The sequence below is a fragment of the Apodemus sylvaticus genome, chromosome 11 (assembly GCF_947179515.1).
Source record: "Apodemus sylvaticus chromosome 11, mApoSyl1.1, whole genome shotgun sequence".
Taxonomy (NCBI): Eukaryota; Metazoa; Chordata; class Mammalia; order Rodentia; family Muridae; genus Apodemus; species Apodemus sylvaticus.
The window spans coordinates 76,019,597-76,041,807 of record NC_067482.1 but is presented as its reverse complement, the minus strand read 5'-3'; the positions used below and the strand labels follow the sequence as shown (position 1 = coordinate 76,041,807).

The window sequence follows — 22,211 nt, the reverse complement described above, 5'->3', positions numbered from 1 at the left end:
TATAGAGGGTTTTTATAGAAGGGTTAAGTGGCTCTCCGGAGAGGAGCGGAGCTTGCCCTATCCTATGAAGTTAGCACCATCATTACACTTGGCACAGCCAGAACACCCTTGGTGACGCCATTATGTAGAAGGTGAAGCCTTACCTCTCTGGAAGGAGCACCAACTTCCACGTGGTGTGTGGCTCCAGAGCCCATGCTAGCTCTGCTCTGCTGCAAAGGGCAAGTGCCCTGAAAGAGGAGCAGCTAGGGTAGAGAGGCCTGTAAATGCTGATGAGCACCCACTGCCCTCACACCCCACCCCCACACCCTTCACACCCCACCCCCACTCCCCTTACCTCACACCACTGTTCTCTCTTTTCACTCTTACATCCAGTTTTAGGGAGAAGCTGGAGGGAAATGCTGGCATCACACCTGGTGCCTCCAGCCAAGAGGCTGTAGATTTGTAGAGCTTCACATGGGACCCCAGGAGGAAAGGGAATAACCACCTCGCATGTACGTGCGTGCGTGCGTGTATGTGTGTGTGTGTGTGTGTGTGTGTGTGTGTGTGTGTGTAGGGGTGTGTGTGTAGGGGTGTATGCCCTACTCGGGAGCCATCAGAGCCCAGCCAAGCCCTATTTTGTCCCTAGGATTATCACTGATAGTCAAATAAAAGGTACATATTACATTATGTTTAGTTTTGTATTTAACATTACTTTTATTTTTAAAATTATGTGAAGTATAACTATTGTAGAAAATCAGGCTGTTCAGTTGCCAGCTGAAAATGTCACCATGTGCATAATAGATGTGGGAAATGGGTCTGTTCCTTGGCCTCATGTGATGTTTTCACTTTATGGTGCTGGCCACTGAAAGTGGACCTTGATACTGGAGTCTGTCCTATACACCGTTTGTGACTTCATGTCCTGTCTCGTAAGCACCCTGTCCTTATCCATTCCTGCACAACAGCCAGAGCCAAGCACTGCTCAGCTTTGTTGGCAGTGGCCGCTGTTGACTTTGGGAAGGGTCAGCCCACTTTTCAGCCTTCCCAGAGCCCAGCCTTTGGATCCTTGGGCCTATGCACTGGGCAGTGTGTCTGTCTCCTCCAGCCAAGTCCTGAGGCCAGGGGGCTGTTTCATGTGTGGCCATTGATATGAACATAAAAGGAGAATGTTTTCATGATATCACGTTTGATTTGTCAAAATAAAATAATTTTGTTTTGAGAAGGACTTATCTAGTTAAAGAAACATGTGGTTCTTTTTGTGTCTAGCCAGTGATCTGATCAAGGCTTGAAGGAGGTGGTACCCCTTTCTTGGCATTCCCTGGGCCTCTTGTATTCCAGTGACCCCCATGGTGGCAGCTGATGGCTCCTCAGCTGAATCCTGAAAATGCAGTGTGATGAGTGAAGGAACTATCGCTCCCACCACTTCCCACACTGACCCTGGCAGCTCCTGCGCTACCCACTCTTACGGCCCTGGAGGCTCTTGGCATTTGCCCATCTGCTTGGCATTTCTTCTCCTGAAGCACAGTGTCATTTCACATGCTGGGCTTGTTCTACTGAGCTCAGATGGATTGATCTCAGCTTCAGGACAGCATTTGGGTTTCTTCCATTTGGTCTCCTTGGGGCCTTGAAGAATACATAATCATATACATACAGAATATCCAGCAGCCGTCCTCCACTGGACTCCCAAAGGACTGTCTGGCCTTGTTACTCCCTGTGAGGCTTGGCTGGCTGGTGTGTAGGGGGGAAAGGGAGGAAAGGGTACTGGGATGCCACCTCAGCGTTTGGGGTGCCTGCCCAGCTGTACCCACCACTGTCCTAAGACCTCAGCAACTTCACCCTCACAGTGGACCCCTTGAATTAAACCAAGAATGTGGGGAATCTGTTCTGAGGAGGTGCTGTGGGGCTCACAGCATTCATCCTTATTGTCATCAGGATCGGTCACTGCTGGCTGTGGGTTTCTCTGGTGTTGAGCCAGACTGCAGCCCTCTGGTTTACACTGTGCAGTCTGTAGCAGCTAGTCCTGTCCTGAGCCCTGCTCACTGCTCAATATGAAGTGTCCTCTGCCTGGCAATGAGAATGAAGTGCTCTTAGCCTGTAGCTCTTGGAGTAAGGTGACAGACTCAGATACACAATTGCAACAGAGGAAATAAGGTGAGACCAGTGCTGTCCTCCTCACGTCAGTGTTTTGTGCAGGATGTCCAGTAGTTTGAAGGCCGTTCTTGATGGTGTCTCAGCTTCTGGTACAATTCAGTACTTGGCCACGTAGCTCGGGCTCTGTGCTTTGTTCTTGGGCCCCAGCCCTGCAGGTGTTAGCTTCTCCCCATGAGAAAGCCAAGACAGATATAAGGGATCATCGTGCTGTCACCTCGATCCAAAAAGGTCATGTGGGGCTGTCTCTGCCTGGCTTCTCCATGGACCAACATTGACTGCACTGATACCTTGTGCCTGATGTTTAAAAGGCCCATTGTGGGAATGAAGGGAGCATGCTCACTGACCAGGGGAAAAGACATGACAGCTCAGCACGGTCCATGGGTGGGTCTCTGTTGTTAATTTCATCTGCAAAGGAACTCTGGAGAGTTCAGATGCTTTTTGTTGAGGGAATATGTGAAGGTATCAGAAATGAAAGGGAGATTTCCACTGCTGGAAAGGAAGTGACAGATCAATTATAGTTGAGGGTATCACTGAGACTGGTGACCATCAGTAGACAGTAGGTGTGGAGTCGTACTTCCGAGCTGTCCTCTGTGGGAACCTCGAGCAGAGGAACCCTGTGAGGTTTGGGCATCTAGGAGAGTTCTCAATACATGGAACCAGGACCTTGAAGCAAAGACCAATCCTAGGGTGAGCAGGGAGAACACACAGTAGGCCTGTGGGTATGTGTCTGCTTCCCGTCAGTGCTTAGTGCATGGGAGAACTCAGAGGGACTTGAAGACCATCTGAGGGAGGACTGAGTGGAGAAGAAAGGTACTAGACAACAGAGAGCGAGCCATTGACTAATGAAAAACCACTACGGCCGTGAGAGACAATCTCAGTGAATGAGGCAGTTTCTGCCTGGAGCTGAGAGTCCCTTATACAAAATCTTTGGGACCAGTATTTCAATTTTATGACCTTTCCCTTAGGTTTTGGGAATATTTGCATGGTACAATGAGCTCTCTCAGGGATAGGGCACCGGTCTTACCATGCATGGGCTTCATTTGCATTAAGGGTAATTTTACTCCATGCTTTCTTTCATGTGCTTGCTGGTAACTGATACATTGTAGAAGTATCTTTGTTTAACAAAACATTTTGAATTTAGGAACAGTTTGGATTTCAGATTTCTGTACTAAGGATACTTAGCCTGTATATATTCCAAGGTGAAGGAGTAACAGTGCAGAAAACTGGTGCCTGACTATAGGATCTGGTCTCAAACTGGCCTAGGGCACACGGAAAAAAGGTGTCTACGTGACCAGCTTCTCTCCCTGATGTTCTGAGAGGCCAGTGGCTGACTCCAGCCCACCAAGGTGCTGAGATTGGTCCCTGCTCCTGGAAGGAGTTTCAAACACTGTGGCAGGGGTGGGGGTGGGGACAAGAGGGCCCAGAAGAGACTAGGGGTCCTGCCACTGCTCCTCCTCATACCCAGTAAGACTCCTGGGAGCCTCTAGGCGGTGAGGGTGTCTCCCCGCTTCAGACACCAACGTTAAGAAGTGTGCTGAAGGAAGGGAGGCATGGCAGAGGCTGGAGGTCACAGGGTTGTTCTAGAGGACAGTATTGCTTTGATGACTTAAAAAGAACTGACAGAGAATCCCAAGTGTTTGTGGAAGAGTGTCCACAGTCATTGGACGGTGGGCATTTAGCTTCAAACCTTCCCTTACGTATCTTGGAGACCAAATTTAGAATTGCTGGGAACTGTGGCCAGAAAGAGCCTGTGGTGCCTAGGTGAAGTTCCAGCTTCAGAAACCATGGAGAACTCAGAGGCTCTGCCTTGCGCATTGGTTTATGGGAGAGGGCAGCAGCTTGCTTTTCTTTCCAAAGCTGGCAGCCCCCAGCCCCTTTCAGGCTTTTCAGGGCTGTGCTGCTGTTGCCACAGATTTTGCTTTGGAATTGGATGCGTGCAGACTGATTGTTTCTTAGTGCACGTCCTTGAGACTTCATAGCTTTAGGTCACTCTTCCCTGAGAATGTAGATCTCGTTTTTATGGAACTTAGATTTTCAAGATGATGTGGAAATAAGACAGCATCCTGCAACTATTACAAGGAGCCATGCATCCCCATCCTGTGCGGTGTCCAATCTGTCTGTGTCACCCCCCCCCCCCCCACTGCTGTTTAATGAACTGCAGAGTGGCTCCTCCCCAGCACTGGGAGAATAGTGTCTCTGCCCATGTGAATAATTCAGGCCTCCGAAGCAGGCACTCCGGCTGTGCATTATGCATGACTCTGAGGCTTTGTGAGGCTGTGTGGCCTTTCCAGTAGCCACTGCGGGAAGGCTGAGGACTGCCTTTGTGAGGGTCCCCGAGGATCTACAGTAATTCACCTACCCTTGAGGCAGAACTAAGGAGCCATGTCCTCACCACCCGTGGCCCAAACCTCTACCCCAAGCCACCCAGGCTGAGCCTGGTATGGACTCAGAAGGGTGGTTTACGGTGAATGGTTGGAAGTATTTGGTTAGATGGCACCACAGTGGCTCTTATCAGCTCTGCCCAGGTAAAGTCCCACATCTGTCTGTCAGCTTGTCTTGAATGCCAGAGAAGGCTGACTTGTGCAGTCCTCAGGTGTGTTTGCTGCATGTGGGGGTTCTTATGCTGGGATGGGCTGCCATGTGGCTTAGAGTTGAGACTCGAGCATTTGGATTACTTAGGGTTATGGTTTGGGTGAGATATGTGGTGAGCTGAGGGTGGGCCGAGGCTGTGCACCAGAGAAGTAACTGCACACTGTCAGTCTTAAGGAATTACTGAAATGTGTAACCTACAGCCCCCATCTCTAAGCAGTCTCGGCAGCTGTGCCGGCAGCTGTTCCAGTTCTCTGCAGATCTGCTACAGACTTGAGACACATTCTCATCAGGACAGCATTTGACTGAAAGAATAAAAGCCACAGTAAAAGAAACACCTAGATCCATCCACTAAGGCCACCGTGTAGGTGACCAGGTGCCACCAAGCCATATCTTCTTCAGCCAAGCCTGCATTTCACTCAAATGATTAACAGTAGAGAACCAAGTGGACTGCTCCCAGCAGATCAGCAAGTCTCAGACTTGACATGTGCCAACCTCCTGACCTGGCCTTGAACTTGGGGTAGCAGTAGAGGTGTTTGCAAGGAATTTTATGGCAACCTGAGGTGCTGCCTACTGTCCCAGGTCAGGACCTGAGGTGCATTGTTCTCTGTGTGACTAGCAATGTGGAATGTGGTATCAGTTCTGAACTCAGAAATGAATGACAAGGGGGAGGGAACTTCCTGAGTGTGTGGCCCGTCAGAAGCACTAAGATTCAACTTATGGGAGCAGCTGTGCCCAGCCTCTAAGGGACTCTACCTTTCCCCCTCTGCTTTGCAAGCTTCTTACGCTCCAGATGGATCAAAACCTCCAATAGCAGCTCTGTTTAAAAGATTTCTGCATGTCATTCTTGTGGATTCAAGAATTGCCTGTGTGCGTGTGTGCGTGTGTGTGCATGTGTGTGTGTGTGTGTGTGTGTGTGTGTGTGTGTGTGTGTGTGTAAGTGACACCTAGCCATAGCATACTGTGGTTGGGTGTCACCTTAGGATTTGTATTGTCTTTGTCTAAGTCTCTGTGCTATGCTGGACTCCAGGCCAAGTCCATGATCCCACAGCCCCAGGGAGTCATTCTCAGAGCATCTGACACTTCCTCTTGTCCTAGGTGAAATGGTTTGTTGCAGCCATGAAAACAGTCGCCTTGCTGACCATACATCTCACCTGAGTGGGTCTCTAGCCCAGATGCCAGGAGATGGGCCCTGGTCCTCCTCCTCTCCTGTGGTGTCACCTCTCCACTGTTGTCATTGCCACTTGAGATGTTCCTGCTTAGGTGCTACACCACCTTCCTCTGTACCCAGAGTCCATGCCTGAGACACCACCCCCCAAGCCAGGAATCCTGACCGATGGTACAATGTGAGACTCAGTGGCATAGTGGAGTTCAGCAGAGCAGTCATTTACTCTGAGTCAGTGTCAGTGTTGACTTGTAAGCCTTCTGGTCATCTTTTGTTCCCTGACTCAGTCTGTGCAGGTTCACTCCCATTACAAACATAACACTTCCTGCTGCAGCACTAGGGACCAGTGACCCCCTAACCACTGGGCTTGTCATTACGGTGCGTGCACAGGAACCCAGGTGTTTGCGGGAGTGGGGAAGATCTCACTGAGGGGACAGGCAGGGACAGGCTGCCGAGGAGCAGGGTGAGAGGTCTGCAGGCCAGCATGGAGGGCCAGGCTACCTTTCCTCCAGCTCGGGTACAGTGGCCACAGAGGAAGTAGGTATTTCTCATTCTGAGCTTGTCTGAAATCACAAAACGCCTTGTAACTCAGAACGCAAGCTTCATCAACCTTGTAGGGTCACGTGGTCTATGGGTAGTAAGTAGCTTAGTCCTGTCTTCCCTCCTCTGCCCTCCTGCCCTCCAGGCTACCCCCACTGTGTGGAACACAAGGGACCTTCCCAGTCCTTTATCTAAGGTGAAGGCCACATTGGTGCCCATGTAGCCTGCTGGTGTTTCTGCTGCTCATTTGAGTCAAAATTGTGTGCTGCATTCCTTCTATCACAGGGCCTTTGCATGTACCCTGAGTTAACTTGCTCCTTATTCAAGTCTTACTTCAGACTTCATTGCTCGGGAAGAAGTGGGAGGGGGAAAGTTGTGATGTCATCATCAGAAGACATCAGCACCCTCACTTTCCATGGGGAGCCTGGTCACCAAAAGCCTTCACTGAACAGAGTGTTAGTTTACCTGGCCTTCCTGGAATGGTGCCCAGGGTCATAGCAGAGCCTGGACCCCACTAACCTTCATACAGTCTTATTAAAAAAAAAAAGGTAGTATGTGCCCTTGGACCAGAGCTCAGAGAGAGTGTGAATTATAGACTGGACCCTGCATGAGGCGCAGTGACCTATATGCAGTGTGCCAACATTGCTTCTGCCTCTGGGGTGGCATAGGTCACTCTATCTCTGACACTGACATCCTGTGCACCTGGAGGTCATAGCTTCTTTGGTATACCAGTCTTCATGTCTGCCTGGGCCATCACCCAGCCTGTACAGAGCCCATGACTATAGTCACCTAAGGTGAGGCAGAGTGAACTAGCCAGCCTTCAGTGGGTGCAGAGGAGGGGCTGTGCTCATGCGCCCAGAAGCCTGGCACCGGCCGTGCTTCCTTCTGCCTGCTGGCTCATCCGTCCATATGGCTTTCTTGGTGTGGAAGGAGCATTCCATACCATGTCTGTCTGTGTGTGTTGCATGTCACCTTAGCCTCTTGCCTGGGCATTGTACATGGGGTTCAGATCCTGCTGTGCTCCGTGTTGTGGGAGCCTCCTTCCAGGCCTCTCCTCATTCAGATTTCCCAGTTTTTCACCAATTTCATGTCACATCTAAATCCCTGGGCCCTATGAGGTCAGCTTTAATGGAAAAACAAGAGCCCAGGCTGAGTTTTTCAGATGTCGTTCAGTCCCTACTGCATCTGTCCCCATCTGCTCCTGGACTTTCCCTTCTACTCCTCCGACCGGTTTTGTTCCACAACATCTTCCTGCCTGTGTGGTGCTGTGACAAGTGGTGTTCAGTGGGAACGGGCATGGCATATAGCGGGGATTGGGGGATATAGTGGGACTAGGTAGAGCCATCCTGCCTTCTCCTGTTCTTTCTCTTTAGTTTTCTGCTGAGACTGTCTCACTCCACTCCTGGGAAATCTGTCAGAACCTATTTTGGACTTAAATGTGCATTCTGAAAAAATCAGTATCTGCTCTGGTCACTGGACACAGATCATTTTTAGAGATCAGCCGTGTGGCATTCCAGCCCCACAGAGTGTGTGAGGCGTTCATATCATGTGTTTGTGGTGGCTGAGTTAACTAGTGAGGTGGTGGCCCTGCACAGTCTCAGTTCCCAGCAGTGTCAGCTGCTCTGACCATGCTACCCTGCTGAACAGTGTTCCGGAAGAGCAGGCTAGAGCTCCTATGATGTATCCTGGCCCAAGCCCCTCCCTCTAGTTCTCAGAACAGTGGTTGATGCATAGACAGTGTGGGTGGGTGGAGGTGGGGGTCAAAGAAAAATTAAAATTGTCAAAGTTCTGATCTCACAATATCATTTCTTCTGACACCCATAGCTGTAGTGTGTCAGTACACGGCTTTCCCGTGTGGATTCAGTCCTAAATACTGGCTGGCTTTGAACGCCCCTGGCCAGTACTAGATCTGGGTACCACGCGGAGGTGTACTAGGAGGCTGTAGTCACACCTCTGGCCTGGCTCCTAGCCCTCAGGGTCACTTTCCTCTAGACCTGTAGTGCCCGTGCCAGCCTCCTCCAGGGCCCTCTATAATCTGGCTTACATGCCATCTGCATGCCATTCTGGGTGTGATCCGAAGGCGTAAGTGTCCATGCTGCTTCCAGCCCCTGCCTTCCTCTCCTCCCCTCCCTGCTAGGAAGGGCACTTCAGTGGCTGCCCTCGAGCTAGAGACTGCTAACTTGTAACTTGTCTGTAGGAATCTGCCCCGTGGCCTGACCACAGGGCAGACCATCCTGAGTAGCCTGTCCTCAATGCTCAGAGCAGATGGAGTCCCGTGTGAGCATGTGGTGGGGCAATGCTTTTTAATGATGCCACGCAGAAAATCACCTTAGTCAGCTCTGCTGTCTGAGCCCCCTGACGGCATAGCCCAGTAGAACTTCTGTCCTGCCACCCACGGTGGGCTGGCCTTGTCTCTGTCCAAGGGTCATCCTCATCTACAGAAGCTCCAAGTACCCCGCCCCCAGAGCAACGTGTGTGACAACTCTGTAGAGTTCCACTCACACTGGCCTGTGGCCCTCCTCTCAGCCCTGGGCTGCTTCAAGTGGACCAGGGTGATAGATGGGGTCTTCCTAGACAAATCTCCTTCTCTTTATTATAACATTTTCCTGTGTCGGGGTCATCGGTGAGTGGGCTGCCAGGTGACACGTGGTTAAATACTCAATTTGGATAGTATGGCTTAATGTTTCCTCTGAAAGGTGATCTACACACAGAAAAGTGATATACACGCAGAAAAGTGTACAAGCAATGAGCCATGGATTCCAAATTGCAGCAGACAGCACCAGGAGGGGGATGGGGCCAACTGCAGCCCCTCCTCAGACTTCACTCAGGGTCTTTTGCTTTGTGGTGCACTTAGAAATGCCCTCCTGCTCACCTTAGGTAATAGCTTCTCTCGGTTGTCCTCATGCAGCCCCATGAAGCTGAGATGTGTTCTTTTCACAGCTCTGAAGTCTAGAAAGCCCTGGCTAGGTTTCAGGTTCAGTGCATGTTGCTCACTGACCGAGTGTGGGAAGCAGAGCTGGGTGTTGTAGGTGCCCGTGGCCTCCTTGCCAGGAAGGCAAGAGGTGCAGGTGTGTGTGTGATGGTCCCGCAGAGTTGACGGGAGCTGACCTGAAGGACTGCATCAGTAACAACAGCCTGAGCAGCAATGCCAGCCTTCCCAGCGTGCAGAGCTGCCGGCGCCTGCGAGAGAGGAGAGTGGCAAGCTGGGCGGTGTCGTTTGAGCGTCTGCTGCAAGATCCCGTCGGTGTGCGCTACTTCTCTGTGAGTAAGGGACTGCTGCGGGGCGGCGCTCTGTGCCTAGGGGGCTGGAGCTCACTGGGTCATCTCAGACCTCAGAGACTGTTAGCAGAACGGTCTTCCCGCACCTGCTCCAAGCTCAAGGCTCAGGGTAGAGTAGATGTGTGTAGGGGCCATCAGTTCAGTTTTCCCTTCTGGCCTGCCTCCGGCCCTGGAGTTCCCTGCTGGCCCTTTCAGAGCCCTCACTCTCTCCATGTCTGTGCAGCAAGGAACATCAGAGTCTCTTGGCTTTGTGTGTTTGTGTCTTTGTTTGTTTTGAGACTGGATTTCACTATGTTACTCAGGCTGACTTGGAACTCATAATCCCCCTGCCTTATCCTCTGAGTACTAAGATTACACTTGTATGACATCATCCTAGCTGGAGCTTCTTCAAAATTCTTGGAAGTGCATGCTGACAAATACAGCTCTTAAGATGGAGGAGTGGGGGTAGGGCCACGAGAGAGTGAAGGGTGATTATGAGCAGCACGTGATAACAGTGTCAGCGTGAAATAACGTCATATTTTATATGCTAACCAGAAGCTAAAAATGTATTTCTTTAAAAAAAAAAAAAAAAGACCAGCGCTTGAGAAAAGAGCTGTGAGGCAGATGGCACTCTCACATGTGCTGCACAGCCCGTGCCTGCTTTCCTCGGCCCTCTTGAGAGGCCCCTTCTGCCCTGCTGTAGACAGAGGGCCAGGGCCAGGGCATGGAGGCTCGGCTGCGTGGAGGGCTTGTGGACTGACAACCGCTCTCCTTTCTGTGCTCCCTCAGGATTTTCTACGGAAGGAATTCAGTGAAGAGAACATTTTATTCTGGCAGGCCTGTGAATGCTTCAGTCATGTTCCTGCACATGACAAAAAAGAGGTAAATTGCTCTTGAGAGCAGGGGGGCTGTGTGAGGGTCAGTGGCACACGGTTACATCAGGTGTTGCTTGAGTAGTCCGTGAGGGATGCTTCTTACACGACTTTAAAAAAAAGTGACATTTCTGATTCAGACTAAAAACTTGAGTGTGTGACATTTAATTCTGCCTAAACATAGTCTGCATAAATGCCTTGCCACAGAGCCTGGCAGAGGTGGCACTTGATGTTGGATGGGGAGGAAGGAGCAGAGTTTGCAGGGAAAAGCACTCTGGCAAACTGCACCCTCTACCTGTGCTTTAACAGCACCTCTCTAGCTGCCCCAGGACGGCCCTGCCATGTCCTGTGGCATTTCCCTCAAGGTAACAACTGTCCTCACAGGGTGGCCTCAGGCCTGTGTCCTGAGCTCCTAGCACTGTGCCCTCCTGCCTCCCGTGTCATGCGCACTTTGCAGCAGATCCTACTCTGAGGCCTCTCCCAGGTAGCACCTCTCAGTTAGTTTCTGAGGCCTTTACAAAGCAGCCATTTAGAAATTTGCAGAGGAGCCAATTCAAGAGTTCCTTCCTGGCTCTTTCTTTCATATTTACTTTCCTAAGTCAGAATATAGACAGGCCCTATGACTCAGCTCTCCAGCCCCAATGCAGAGTCAGCCTTAGGAATGCTTCAGAGACACAGGTGGGAAATGTGTGTCCAGAGGGTGTGTCCACAGATCTGCTCTGACCTTTCTACCTGTCAGCTCTCTTATAGGGCCCGGGAGATTTTCAGTAAATTCCTGTGCAGCAAAGCCACCACTCCCGTCAACATTGACAGCCAGGCCCAGCTGGCGGACGACATTCTCAACGCACCCCACCCCGACATGTTCAAAGAGCAACAGCTCCAGGTGACTTTGCAGTCTTCCATGAGGCTTCCAGCCAAGGCTTGGAGTGCAGACTCCCTCAGCAGCATGTACTCTTCTAGGAAGGGGGCTGCTGGTAATGGGGGCATGGTGACAAACCCTTCTGACCACTGGGCTCCAGCCTCAAAAGGAACAAAAAAGCCTTTGCCACAGATCACCCCATGTACCCACTGCCAACCGAAGTAAGGGACTATATTACTTTTCAAAAGTCACTGAGGCTGGTGAGATGGCTCAGCAGAAAAAGGCTCTTGCCGCCAAACCTGACAACCTGAGTTTGATCATTGGGACCCACATAGTGGAAGGAGAGAACCAACTTCTCTAACTTGTACTCTGATCTTTATACATGGACCACAGCAGGTGTTCCACACAACACATTCTCTCACTAAATAAGTAAGTAAAGAGATGAATAAATAAGTATAAAAAGAAAAAGGGTTTTAAGAGCATTGGACACACTTGACCTTCAGAACATGACAGCTACAGCTTGGCCACAGCTCATTAGGGTAGATCAGAGGGCTTTTCACGGGCAAGTTCAGGGTCAAGTTCAGGGTCACTTCCAGCATCTGGGAGTGGATGGTACTGTATTATCCCAGCCCAGAGAAAGCTTTCTATGAGCACACAGTGCTGCACACTAGTGTGCATCCAGAACGCTGTGGGCCTGTCTATATACTCGTATGTTTATATGCTTAGTAGTAGTAGCATTGCCATTTGAGACAGGGTCTCACTGTGTAGTTTCACCACCACTGACATGAAGCTCACATACTTCTGCCTCAGCCTGAGTGCTAGATCACAGGATGCACATGGAACCCTGTTTACATCTTTGTGTCTTAATTCTGGACGAGCATGTGATCTGACCCATCCAGAACACACTCCCCAGCCCTGCCAGCTGCTGTGCCACTAGGTTGCAGGGGTTAGTTTAGAACTCCGAGCACTGTGCCCTCCTGCCTTCCCCTGCTCACTTTGCAGCAGATCATACTTTGAGGCCTCTCCCAGGTAGCACCTCTCTTTAGAACAAAGCAGGTCTTCCCCAGGCCTCACTTCCCCTTGAGACAGCTGCCTTCCAAGTCCTTAGGGAATGAAGACCTGCTAAGCGTGCATCCACAGTCTGAGTCTGCCTGCCCTTCTGGCTGTGCATGACGCCCAGGACTGACTCTGTGCCTACTCAGAGTGGCAAAGGAGAGGCAGTTGAGTGCATCAGAAGGATCCCTGGAGGGTTAATTAACATCAGAATGCCCTAGGGCCCAAGGGAGAGTTGGCAGGAATGGCACCCTTCCAAATGTCACTCATTCATGGGTACAGATCTCCTGTACCACCTAAGACCTAAGGGGTTACTGTTCCTTCTGTAACTATACTGCATGGCATCTGCTCCACAGATTTTCAACCTGATGAAGTTTGATAGCTACACTCGCTTTCTGAAATCCCAGCTGTACCAAGAATGCGTCCTGGCAGAGGTGGAGGGACGTACCCTCCCAGACTCCCAGCAGGTCCCCAGCAGCCCAGCCTCCAAGCACAGCATCAACTCTGACCACTCCAATGTGTCCACACCAAAAAAGGTGCTGGGCTAGTCCTTGTGGGGGTGAGAGTAAGGCTGTGTCCACATCCCTCAACCAGCAGGGGGTGGGACATGTAGGGCACAAATATTCCCAAACCCTTTCCTAGCCCCCTAACCCCTGGCTACCTCAGTGGTGAAAGAGAGGACTGTGCCCTTGACCCACCGAAGACTCTACATTATTCCTCAGAATCCTTAGTCATAGTGCTGTGTCGGGCCCCTTTAGTGTCTTAACTGATGTTTCTATTTGGTGACAGTTAAGTGGAAAATCAAAATCAGGACGATCCCTGAATGAAGATGTTGGGGACGAGGATAGTGAGAAAAAACGCAAAGGGACCTTTTTCTCTTGGTCAAGGAGCAGGAGCACAGGGCGGTCCCAGAAGAAGAAGGACCATGGTGACCATGCCCATGGTATGTGGATGCAGACCATGCTATGGTGGGCGGGAGCTAGGCTGCCATAGTGGTGACGTGAGGGGCCATGGTGGGCAGGCAGAGATACCACAGAATTATCTGGAGGGATGAGGAAATGTCACAGGTCCTGGGAACACAGCAGAGCTTGTGACGAGCCAGCCTATGATGCAGGTCTGCTGCAAAACCTTCCGGAAACTCCTAGATGCTGGGCGGCTGCCTGACTGGGCTCCTTTTCTTCTTGCTATGAAAGTAACAGGTGCTTCAGTAGAAAACTTGGAAAACAGAATCAGCCAAAGAGAAACAAACACAACTGTGCTATCCCTGTGCCAGGCACAGCTCGTTACCTATGCCAGTGAATGGGCATCAGCCATTGTGTTGGTGGGTGGGCACTGGGAGATGGGGAGTGTGTCCTGTGAAGGCCTCCCATCCCTGGCAGGCTTGCAGTCATCTGGAGAGGGCTTCAGGAGAGCTCAGTTCCTCTGTCTGTCTGGTCCAGGGTCTATAGATGCAGAGTAGGTCACTGGATCCAGGAGCCTGTCCATCTGACATGGGGTAAACAGTGTTTAGGCCCTGACATGGTATGTAGGCCAGCCTAGGTCATGGTCAGAATAAGGCAGCTACTTGGACTATTGTCTGTGAGTGGGATTTGTGAGGGAGATGATGGGCAATGGGTCCCAAGTAAAATGAGCAGCCAGCTGGTCACAGGGACAGGCTTCTTCAGACCCAAAGCAGCACTTTGAGATAGAAGACAAGTCACCAGGGACATGAGTCTGGGCTGCACAGCACTGCCCCCTGCTCTAGTGCCTGACAATGCCTCAGGTCCTACAGGTCCCCCACGATGGTGACCTCCTTGGTGACCCTGACCTCTGCTGTGCGGGATGTGTTTGACTAAACCCCAGTGGAACAGGTGGTGCCTGGAAAGGCCTCACACGGTTTGCTGTCTCTCTGTCCTCATCGTATTGTGTCTTGCCCTCTGAGGGATGAGATAGGGGTTCTATAAGTGAGGGCACGTGACGCTGTGGCTTCTGATTTACCCCAGTCATTCCCTTCTTTCAAGATGCCCCTCATGCCAATGGAGGCCTCTGCCGTCGGGAGTCCCAAGGCTCTGTATCTTCTGCGGGGAGCCTAGACCTGGTGAGTGGCCACCTTCCCTCGCCTACCAACTGGTGAATGAAGCCTGGCTCATTAAACACCCAATATTTGTTTCATAAAAAGGGTACCAGGGTTGGACACTGGCCCTGGGTCCCAGCCCAGGATTCCTGGGGCAGTGAGAGAAATTGTTTAGTAGATGGGGAAGGTTACTTACTGTGTAAGGACTAAAATTAGCCTTGAGCTTATTTCTGAAATGCCTTTGTTCTGATTTAGTTGAAATTTTTGAACTCCCACTAAGAGTACACAGTATGCTTTGAAGTGGGGCTGTCTTCAGCTTGATGCTCAGACCTCCTGTTGACTCTCACATTCCAGTTTGTGTCTGCCTGTGGGCTCCTAGGAGCTGGCCTCCTGCTACTTAAGAGCTAGGCGTAGTCCTGCAGGTCTCCGTCTCCTCAGGGCACCCTGCTTGCCCTGCTCTTTGCTAATCTGCTGGGAGGGGAGCTGGGAAGAACTCAAGACTTGCTACTCTGTCAACCATTGCCTGATAAGAATTTTAGGAAATGTTGTTGGTTGTCAGTACTGTGATATCTGAAACTATCCATCAACAATTAACATTAGTGTAGATGGTTATTTCTTCTTTCTCCACATACCCTGTCAAGGCAACCATGGGTCAGTTGCCGTCCAGTAAGCTGTTAGTGTTAGGCACATGAAGTGTCTGTACTTGTGTGTCGGCAGGGTGGTGGTCCTGTGTGGGGGGAGGGGGCGTCTCACCTGGGCCGCCAGTCCTCTGGTCTCATAGCTCATATGGGTGTATGGCACTGGGGCCAGCAGGACCATGTTTTTGTCGCCATCCAGTGGCCAGCTCAGGTTTTCCATGGTGACCAGGAGGCTAGGGTGAGAACTGGCTCTGCCACTTCATGGGAGGAGACAGTGCGATTCAGGAGTCCGTGGGCTATTTCTGCATCTAGTCCCCACCTCCCAGCCAGTTTTCTGAAGTAACAAGTAAACGTTTTTCAGACAATGCAGGGAGCAGTAGCAGTTCTGAGATGGCTGTAAAGGCAGGCCTCATAGATCGGTGCCCTCAGGACAGGCATCTAATGCTGTAACCAGAGGGTCAGGACAGCCTGCAGGTCTATAGGCAGCTCATCATCACAGCCTCGGGTTCCAGAGGTGAGCACAGTAGTAAGCCGGGTAATCTCATCTGGCAGGACAGCAGCCATGCTTCAGTTGTGAGCCATATAGTTACCACAGTTGAGTGAGATCATTACTTTCCCTGGCCCTGGCCTCCAGACCCTACCACACCATCAGCTCTGGGGTCAGAGGATGCCCTGTGGTGGATTCTGAATTTCTGTGTGTGTGGAACTGCATGGGGGAGTCTGGGCTGTCTGAATCTTCCTCAGGAGACTCCCTTACCTCCAGACACTGACCCTTGTCTCCCTACTACAGTCAGAGGCCTGCAGGACCTCAGCACTCGAGAAAGATAAGGCTGCCAAACATTGCTGTGTCCACCTCCCAGACGGAACATCCTGTGTGGTTGCTGTCAAGTCCGGGTTTTCCATCAAAGAGATCCTATCTGGATTGTGTGAACGGCATGGCATCAATGGGGCTGCTGTGGACCTCTTCTTGGTGGGCGGAGACAAGGTACTGTGCCGGGCAGGAACGAGGGAGCCACCAGTGTCCTAGCTCTGTCTACACCCTTCCCCCTGCCTTGTTAGTGCGCCACTCCTGACACCACCACGATGCCTAGCAGCTGCAAGTGGAGGCTCCCAGGGGGTCGGTGGGTGCATGGCAGCGCACCCCAGTGTCTGGAGGGGCTGGGCTAATTTTGAACTGCTCTTTTGTTCTTGCAGCTGTGTGCTGTTACATGTCAAGCCCACATGCTCCCACGTTAACTCTGGTGTCTTTGTTCCTCAGCCTCTGGTGCTGCATCAGGACAGCAGCATCCTGGCCACCAGGGACCTACGCTTGGAAAAGCGTACTTTGTTTCGGTAAGAAAACAGCATACAGGAGATTGCCAGAGCCTCCACAGCTTGAGCCTCGGGACTTCTATTCCCTGCTAATCTGTTTTTTACCCAATGAGCATGTACTTGTCCCACGTCAGGCCATAAAAGAATGTCGGCTCCCCACCAGAGTCTTGGCAATGGGGCAGGCACCACATATGGGCTACTTAGCCCTCACATCATAGTGGGGAAAGAGGCAAGAGTCAGCTGGGCATGGTGGTGCACGCCTGTAATCCCAGCACTTGGGAGGCAGAGACAGGCAGATTCTGAGTTCAAGGCCAGCCTGGTCTACAGAGTGAGTTCCAGGACAGCCAGGGCTATACAGAGAAACCCTGTCTCTAAAAAACAAAACAAAACAAACAAACAAACAAACAAACAAAAGAGGCAAGAGTCTCTACCCAGAGGAGTCTAGGCAGAGGCCTGACTGCTCAGTCCTCTGTCATGAAGGTTAAGGACCACAGACAGCCCTTGGCCCAGTTGTAAATCCCAGAAGGGTGTCAGAGACCTCCTTCCACACGCAGGGGACCGCTCCTTCCACACGCAGGGGACTGTTCCTTCCACACGCAGGGGACCGCTCCTTCCACACGCAGGGGACTGTTCCTTCCACACGCAGGGGACCGCTCCTTCCACACGCAGGGGACTGTTCCTTCCACACGCGGGGGACTGTTCCTTCCACACGCAGGGGACCGCTCCTTCCACATGCAGGGGACTGTTCCTTCCACACGCGGGGGACCGCTCCTTCCACACGCAGGGGACCGTTCCTTCCACACGCAGAGGACCGCTCCTTCCACACGCAGGGGACCGCTCCTTCCACACGCAGGGGACCGCTCCTTCCACACGCAGGGGACCGCTCCTTCCACACGCAGGGGACCGCTCCTTCCACACGCAGGGGACCGCTCCTTCCACATGCAGGGGACCGCTCCTTCCACACGCAGGGGACCGCTCCTTCCACATGCAGGGGACCGCTCCTTCCACACGCAGGGGACCGCTCCTTCCACACGCAGGGGACCGCTCCTTCCACACGCAGGGGACCACTCCTTCCACACGCAGGGGACCGCTCCTTCCACACGCAGGGGACCACTCCTTCCACACGCAGGGGACCGCTCCTTCCACACGCAGGGGACCGCTCCTTCCACACGCAGGGGACCGCTCCTTCCACATGCAGGGGACCGCTCCTTCCACACGCAGGGGACCGCTCCTTCCACACGCAGGGGACTGTTCCTTCCGAGGTGGAGCTGCATCACTGGGGTCCTGTTCTGTTGAGGAGACGTGGTGAAGCCAGAGCTGGCTCTTTTGTGACTATTTCTCTCCTCTACCCCCAGGCTGGATCTCGTTCCGATTAACCGGTCAGTGGGACTCAAGGCCAAGCCCACCAAGCCAGTCACAGAGGTGTTGCGGCCCGTGGTGGCCAAGTATGGCCTGGACCTGGGTAGCCTGCTGGTGAGGCTGGTAAGTGTCCTTTGGAGTCTGAGCACTGCCACTAAGCTTATACCCCACTTCCCTTTCACACCTCCGTGCTCCATCTCTGTTCGTGTCACTGTCCTCCCTAGGATAGGGACAGCACCTGCCTCTACCTCCTGTCTCCTCTGTCTCATTTATTTGCACATCATTCAGTATGGGAAAGGCTGATATTTGCTTAGGTGAACCAAACTGATGCAGTAACCACCCTGAAGCATCTCCATGGTCTTCAGGGTGAGAAGAAAACAGCAGAGCCATGATGTGCAGTGCGCCAGGGCACAGGTGCACTGTTGCTGTCGCTGTCACCTACACCGACAGACCGGCACTGCCATGTGCACTTGCACACTGGGATTGGGGGTGAGGCTGAGGAAGAGGCAGCAGGCTTTCCCCGTTCCTTCCTGTCTCCATGGACCAGTATGTAGGATAGGGATCTGGCCTTGGGCCTGGAGGCAGTGTGGACTCTTAGTGACTTGGGGAATAGCATCTCCCAGAGCTTCCTCAAGCTGTTTTGGTATTTTATTTGTTTGTTTTTTGAGACAAGATTTCTCTGGGTAGAAACAGAAACTGTAGGCTGCCCTAGAACTTGCTCCGTAGATCAAGCTGGCCTTCAACTCAAAGATTAGTCTCTGCCTCTAGAGTACTGTGATTAAAGGCATGTACCACTACCGCCTACCTTGATTTGGTAATTTTTAGACAGGGTTTCATGTAGCCCAGGCTACCCTTGAACTCCTTATCCTTTGCCTGTATCTCCTAAGTACTGGGATTACAGGCATACGTCACTATGTTGGGCTGGGATTCTAGTATCCTTAATATTTTAATTTTCCCTGAAATTGTCCTCAGAATTGTTTAGGAGGTAAACTAGAGGAACCTACTTAATTATTCACAGGCTCGAGCTTCGGGTGTAACTTGATGCCACTTCCCCATGGTGGGCTCCAGTTTGGAGCTCAGACATCTGCCTACACAGACCAACCCAGCCTGGCATCGGGGTGTATGCTCTCCTTTCCTGCTCCTTAAAGCAGGGGCAGTCACACAGGCAGGGCAGAGCGAGACTGCCTAAGGGAGGGGAAGCGTGTCTGAGCACGCCAGAGCTGGGATTGCTTCCCTCGTTAGTGTCCCTCAGAGCAGTCCAGGGATGGATCAGCATGGTGGGTCTAGGTGGGCCATCATGGAGACTGAGGGGCCCACGCAGAAGCCAGATGAAGTTACTGAGTGTCAACACGTGCCCACTGACCTTTTCTCTGGGGCTCAGGACTTCCCAGGTTCTTCTGCCTCCCCTCTGAGTGACCTTTTGAAAGGCCTGCTCCTCCAGCTTCTGAGGGTTCCATGTTCCCACAGGTCAGCCAGGCTGGGTGAGCTGACCCGGGCCAGCTGGATTGAGTCTCCATTAAGCCTGGGTTAGTCTTACTGTCAGTGGCTTGATTAAAAACAAGTATTCCAGAAAGTTCCAATCTGGGTAAATGATTGAGTGCATCATCTCTGCCTCTAGAGTGGGGAGAAGGAGCCCCTGGATCTTGGTGCCCCTATCTCAAGTCTGGATGGACAACGGGTCATCCTAGAAGAGAGGGAGCCTTCTAGAGGAAAAGGTAAGGTTGTGTCCCCAGGCGCCAGCACCCCAGCCTGCCACTCAGCTGTCCAGGAGTTGTCGTATAACCACACCATGGATGGAGCTGGCAGCTCTGTGGGGCCTGGCGACCCCTCACATGGCAGTTCACCCCGTTTGCTCAGCCCATTCTCCTACAGGGGAAGGGGCGGCAGAGTTGGGGCAGGAGAACTCTCTGGCTCCTCTCAGCTGTAGAAAGTGTGGCAGTGCCTGTGTGCCACCCCAGGGTGTTTATGTGGCAGAAAGTACTAGAAGGTGCTCTTTTCTTTAGAGGCTTTTGTTAATACAAAGCAGGACCAAAGGCCTGTTCTTGGTCTCCTGTCTTTAATCCAGTGCCCTGTTCTGAGATTTGTCTCTTCAGATGAAACAATGAACGAAGACAATGGTGGGCATGGTCCTGTCCAGCAGGTACTGGTGCTGGGCTCAGCATTTGGCCAATCTGTTAGTCCTCGTATGTGGGCTGAGTGGACCACACAACTCTTTCCCACCCAATAAATACCTCAACAGCCACAGTCCTGACCTGGGTCAGTCCTGGTCAAAGTTTCACATACCTCCATACGGAGGTCCATGCCTCCAAAGCCTCAGTGGCCCATACTGTTCAGGACACCAGCACAGGAAACCTATGAGAGAGGCACTTCCGTCTTATACCCCATAGTACTTGACCAGGTGGGGAGAGAACTATCTAGAAGCTCCTGAAGAGGAGTGACCTGAGGGCTTTATGTGAATGGAGCCCCGGGAGCCTAGGCTGGAGCCCACGCAGGCCTTTCCCTTCCTTGGTCATCCTCCACTCTAGGAAGGCCGCACCTTGGCCCTGGTCCTGGGCAGGCTGAGCACTGTCTGTGTAGTCTGCTGGGTTCCCAGCAGCTTCCTCCAGGACCGGCAAGTAGGCTGTGTGCAAGTGAGCTGGGGGTATGCGTGTGTGTGCTGCAGACCTACAGGGTGCCGTGGACTAGGATTCCAGTGAACCAGACAGTGGTCTTCAGGCTCAGTGCCATAGAGGCCAGTGCACCCTGATGGGACAAAGGCGGGACGTAATGTCAGATCCTAAAGGAATATGCGTAGCACCTGGTATATGGCATGCGTTTCTCAGTATCAGCTTTCCAGTGTCCCAGAAAATGTCCAGACCTCCCTTCACACCCCTGCCGCCCCGCCCCTCTCCCGGCTGCATCAGGTGGGCAGTGGGAAGCTTAGGCTCTGGCCTGTGTGTGCGTGTTAGATAAGGGATGGAAGGAGAGGGCCTTTGCTCTCACAGCGCACACCAAATTGTGTTTATTGTTCAGAGGGCACTGTGAGCCTCTGGTCATAAGCTTGTCTCGTGTGTTTAGTGTCCACAGACAAACAGAAAGGTGCTCCTGTCAAACAAAACTCAGCTGTGAACTCCAGCCCCAGAAACCACTCGGCTATGGTAATTCCCCGTATGCCCGCCCCATGCCATCACTGCCCCACTCCCGTCGTGTGCACCTCTTGGGGATCCTCAGGCCTGTTGTCGCCCATTCGGCTGACTCAGGCTGAGTTCAGGATTGTGCCCCTCCCCCTGTGGGTATTTCTCCTCCTGTCCCTTTGGGGTTCAGCCTCCACCTTGCTACCAGCCTTTGGCTTTCTTTTGTCCTGGGTGGGCGGGCAAGCCATAAATGTTGTTATGCTAATCCATCATTGGGATTGATCGTGGAAGTGCATCTAGACTCACTGCTGCTGTCTGGGCCCCCGGGCCCTCACCATACTGATGAGTGCTATGTTACCGTGTGCTGACATGCAGTAGAACTTGACTTTCCTTCTGATGCAGGGAGAGGAGAGAACACTAGGCAAGTCTAACTCTATTAAAATAAGAGGAGAAAATGGAAAAGGTGCTAGGGATCCCCGGCTTTCAAAGAGAGAAGAATCTATTGCAAAGATTGGGAAAAAAAAATATCAGAAAATTAATTTGGACGAAGCAGAGGGTATGTGTACTTTTTAAAACTTCCGCGTTTTCCAGTAAATGCACAGTATGGTCCTTCAACCTGCTCTGCCCTGTCATAGCCTGGTCCTTGTTGCACCTACGCTGTTGGCATAACGTCACCAAAACCCCCATTATGAGCTGGAAGCCACAGGGCCCACTGGGCACCAGCAGCCTCGGCTGTGCTCAGCCAGCTCCCTTCTCCCATAGCCCAGACCGACACGAGCTGGGGCCCAGCTTGGGTGGGGGAAGGAGCGGGCGTGAGGGAGGAGGGCAAAGGCCTAGGCCTGACCTGTGTTGAGCATGGAGGCTGGAGGAAGGCCTGAGCTGTCCTGACCTAGGATGTCTATAGGAAGCCCCTGGGACTTGGAGACTGTAAGGGTGGGATGTGTTCCTTATTCCAGAACCTTTTTAGAGCAGGGCCATATAAGGTCTCCCTTGGGCTTTCTGATCACTAAACAGATGTAAATGGTAAATTGTGTCAAGTGTAAAGTGTGTGCATTTCTGAGAACCACTAAGGTTGAAGATGTTGGATTCCTTATGGATCTCAAACAGCCATTAGGATAGTTGAGAAATTTCAGATCCTGAAGTGTGAACGGTAAACCTGAGCCACATTAAACAGAGCTTGGTGGCAAGAAAAGGTTCTGGAGTAGGCATGAGGGAGCCAGGCAGGTGCAAGCCCACAGCACCTATTCTGGGGTGCTCACAGGCTGGGGTGCTTC

The 22,211-nt window shown here is 52.0% G+C and overlaps 1 protein-coding gene across 7 annotated transcripts in view; it reads left to right on the top strand.

The window, feature by feature from the left end:
* Rgs12 (regulator of G protein signaling 12) overlaps positions 1-22,211 on the top strand; it is a 96,811-nt gene that overhangs the window by 65,228 nt on the left and 9,372 nt on the right. For 6 of the 7 annotated variants that reach the window (XM_052198528.1, XM_052198529.1, XM_052198534.1 and 3 more), the window contains 12 exons: positions 9,513-9,682; positions 10,469-10,561; positions 11,291-11,434; positions 12,820-12,999; positions 13,253-13,406; positions 14,464-14,540; positions 15,945-16,139; positions 16,413-16,486; positions 17,821-17,947; positions 19,443-19,539; positions 20,882-20,961; positions 21,340-21,493. In XM_052198528.1, the coding sequence (XP_052054488.1) occupies positions 9,513-9,682; positions 10,469-10,561; positions 11,291-11,434; positions 12,820-12,999; positions 13,253-13,406; positions 14,464-14,540; positions 15,945-16,139; positions 16,413-16,486; positions 17,821-17,947; positions 19,443-19,539; positions 20,882-20,961; positions 21,340-21,493 (1,545 nt within the window). The remainder of the gene's footprint in view (positions 1-9,512; positions 9,683-10,468; positions 10,562-11,290; positions 11,435-12,819; positions 13,000-13,252; positions 13,407-14,463; positions 14,541-15,944; positions 16,140-16,412; positions 16,487-17,820; positions 17,948-19,442; positions 19,540-20,881; positions 20,962-21,339; positions 21,494-22,211) is intronic. The other variant, XM_052198531.1, reaches the window with a different exon arrangement.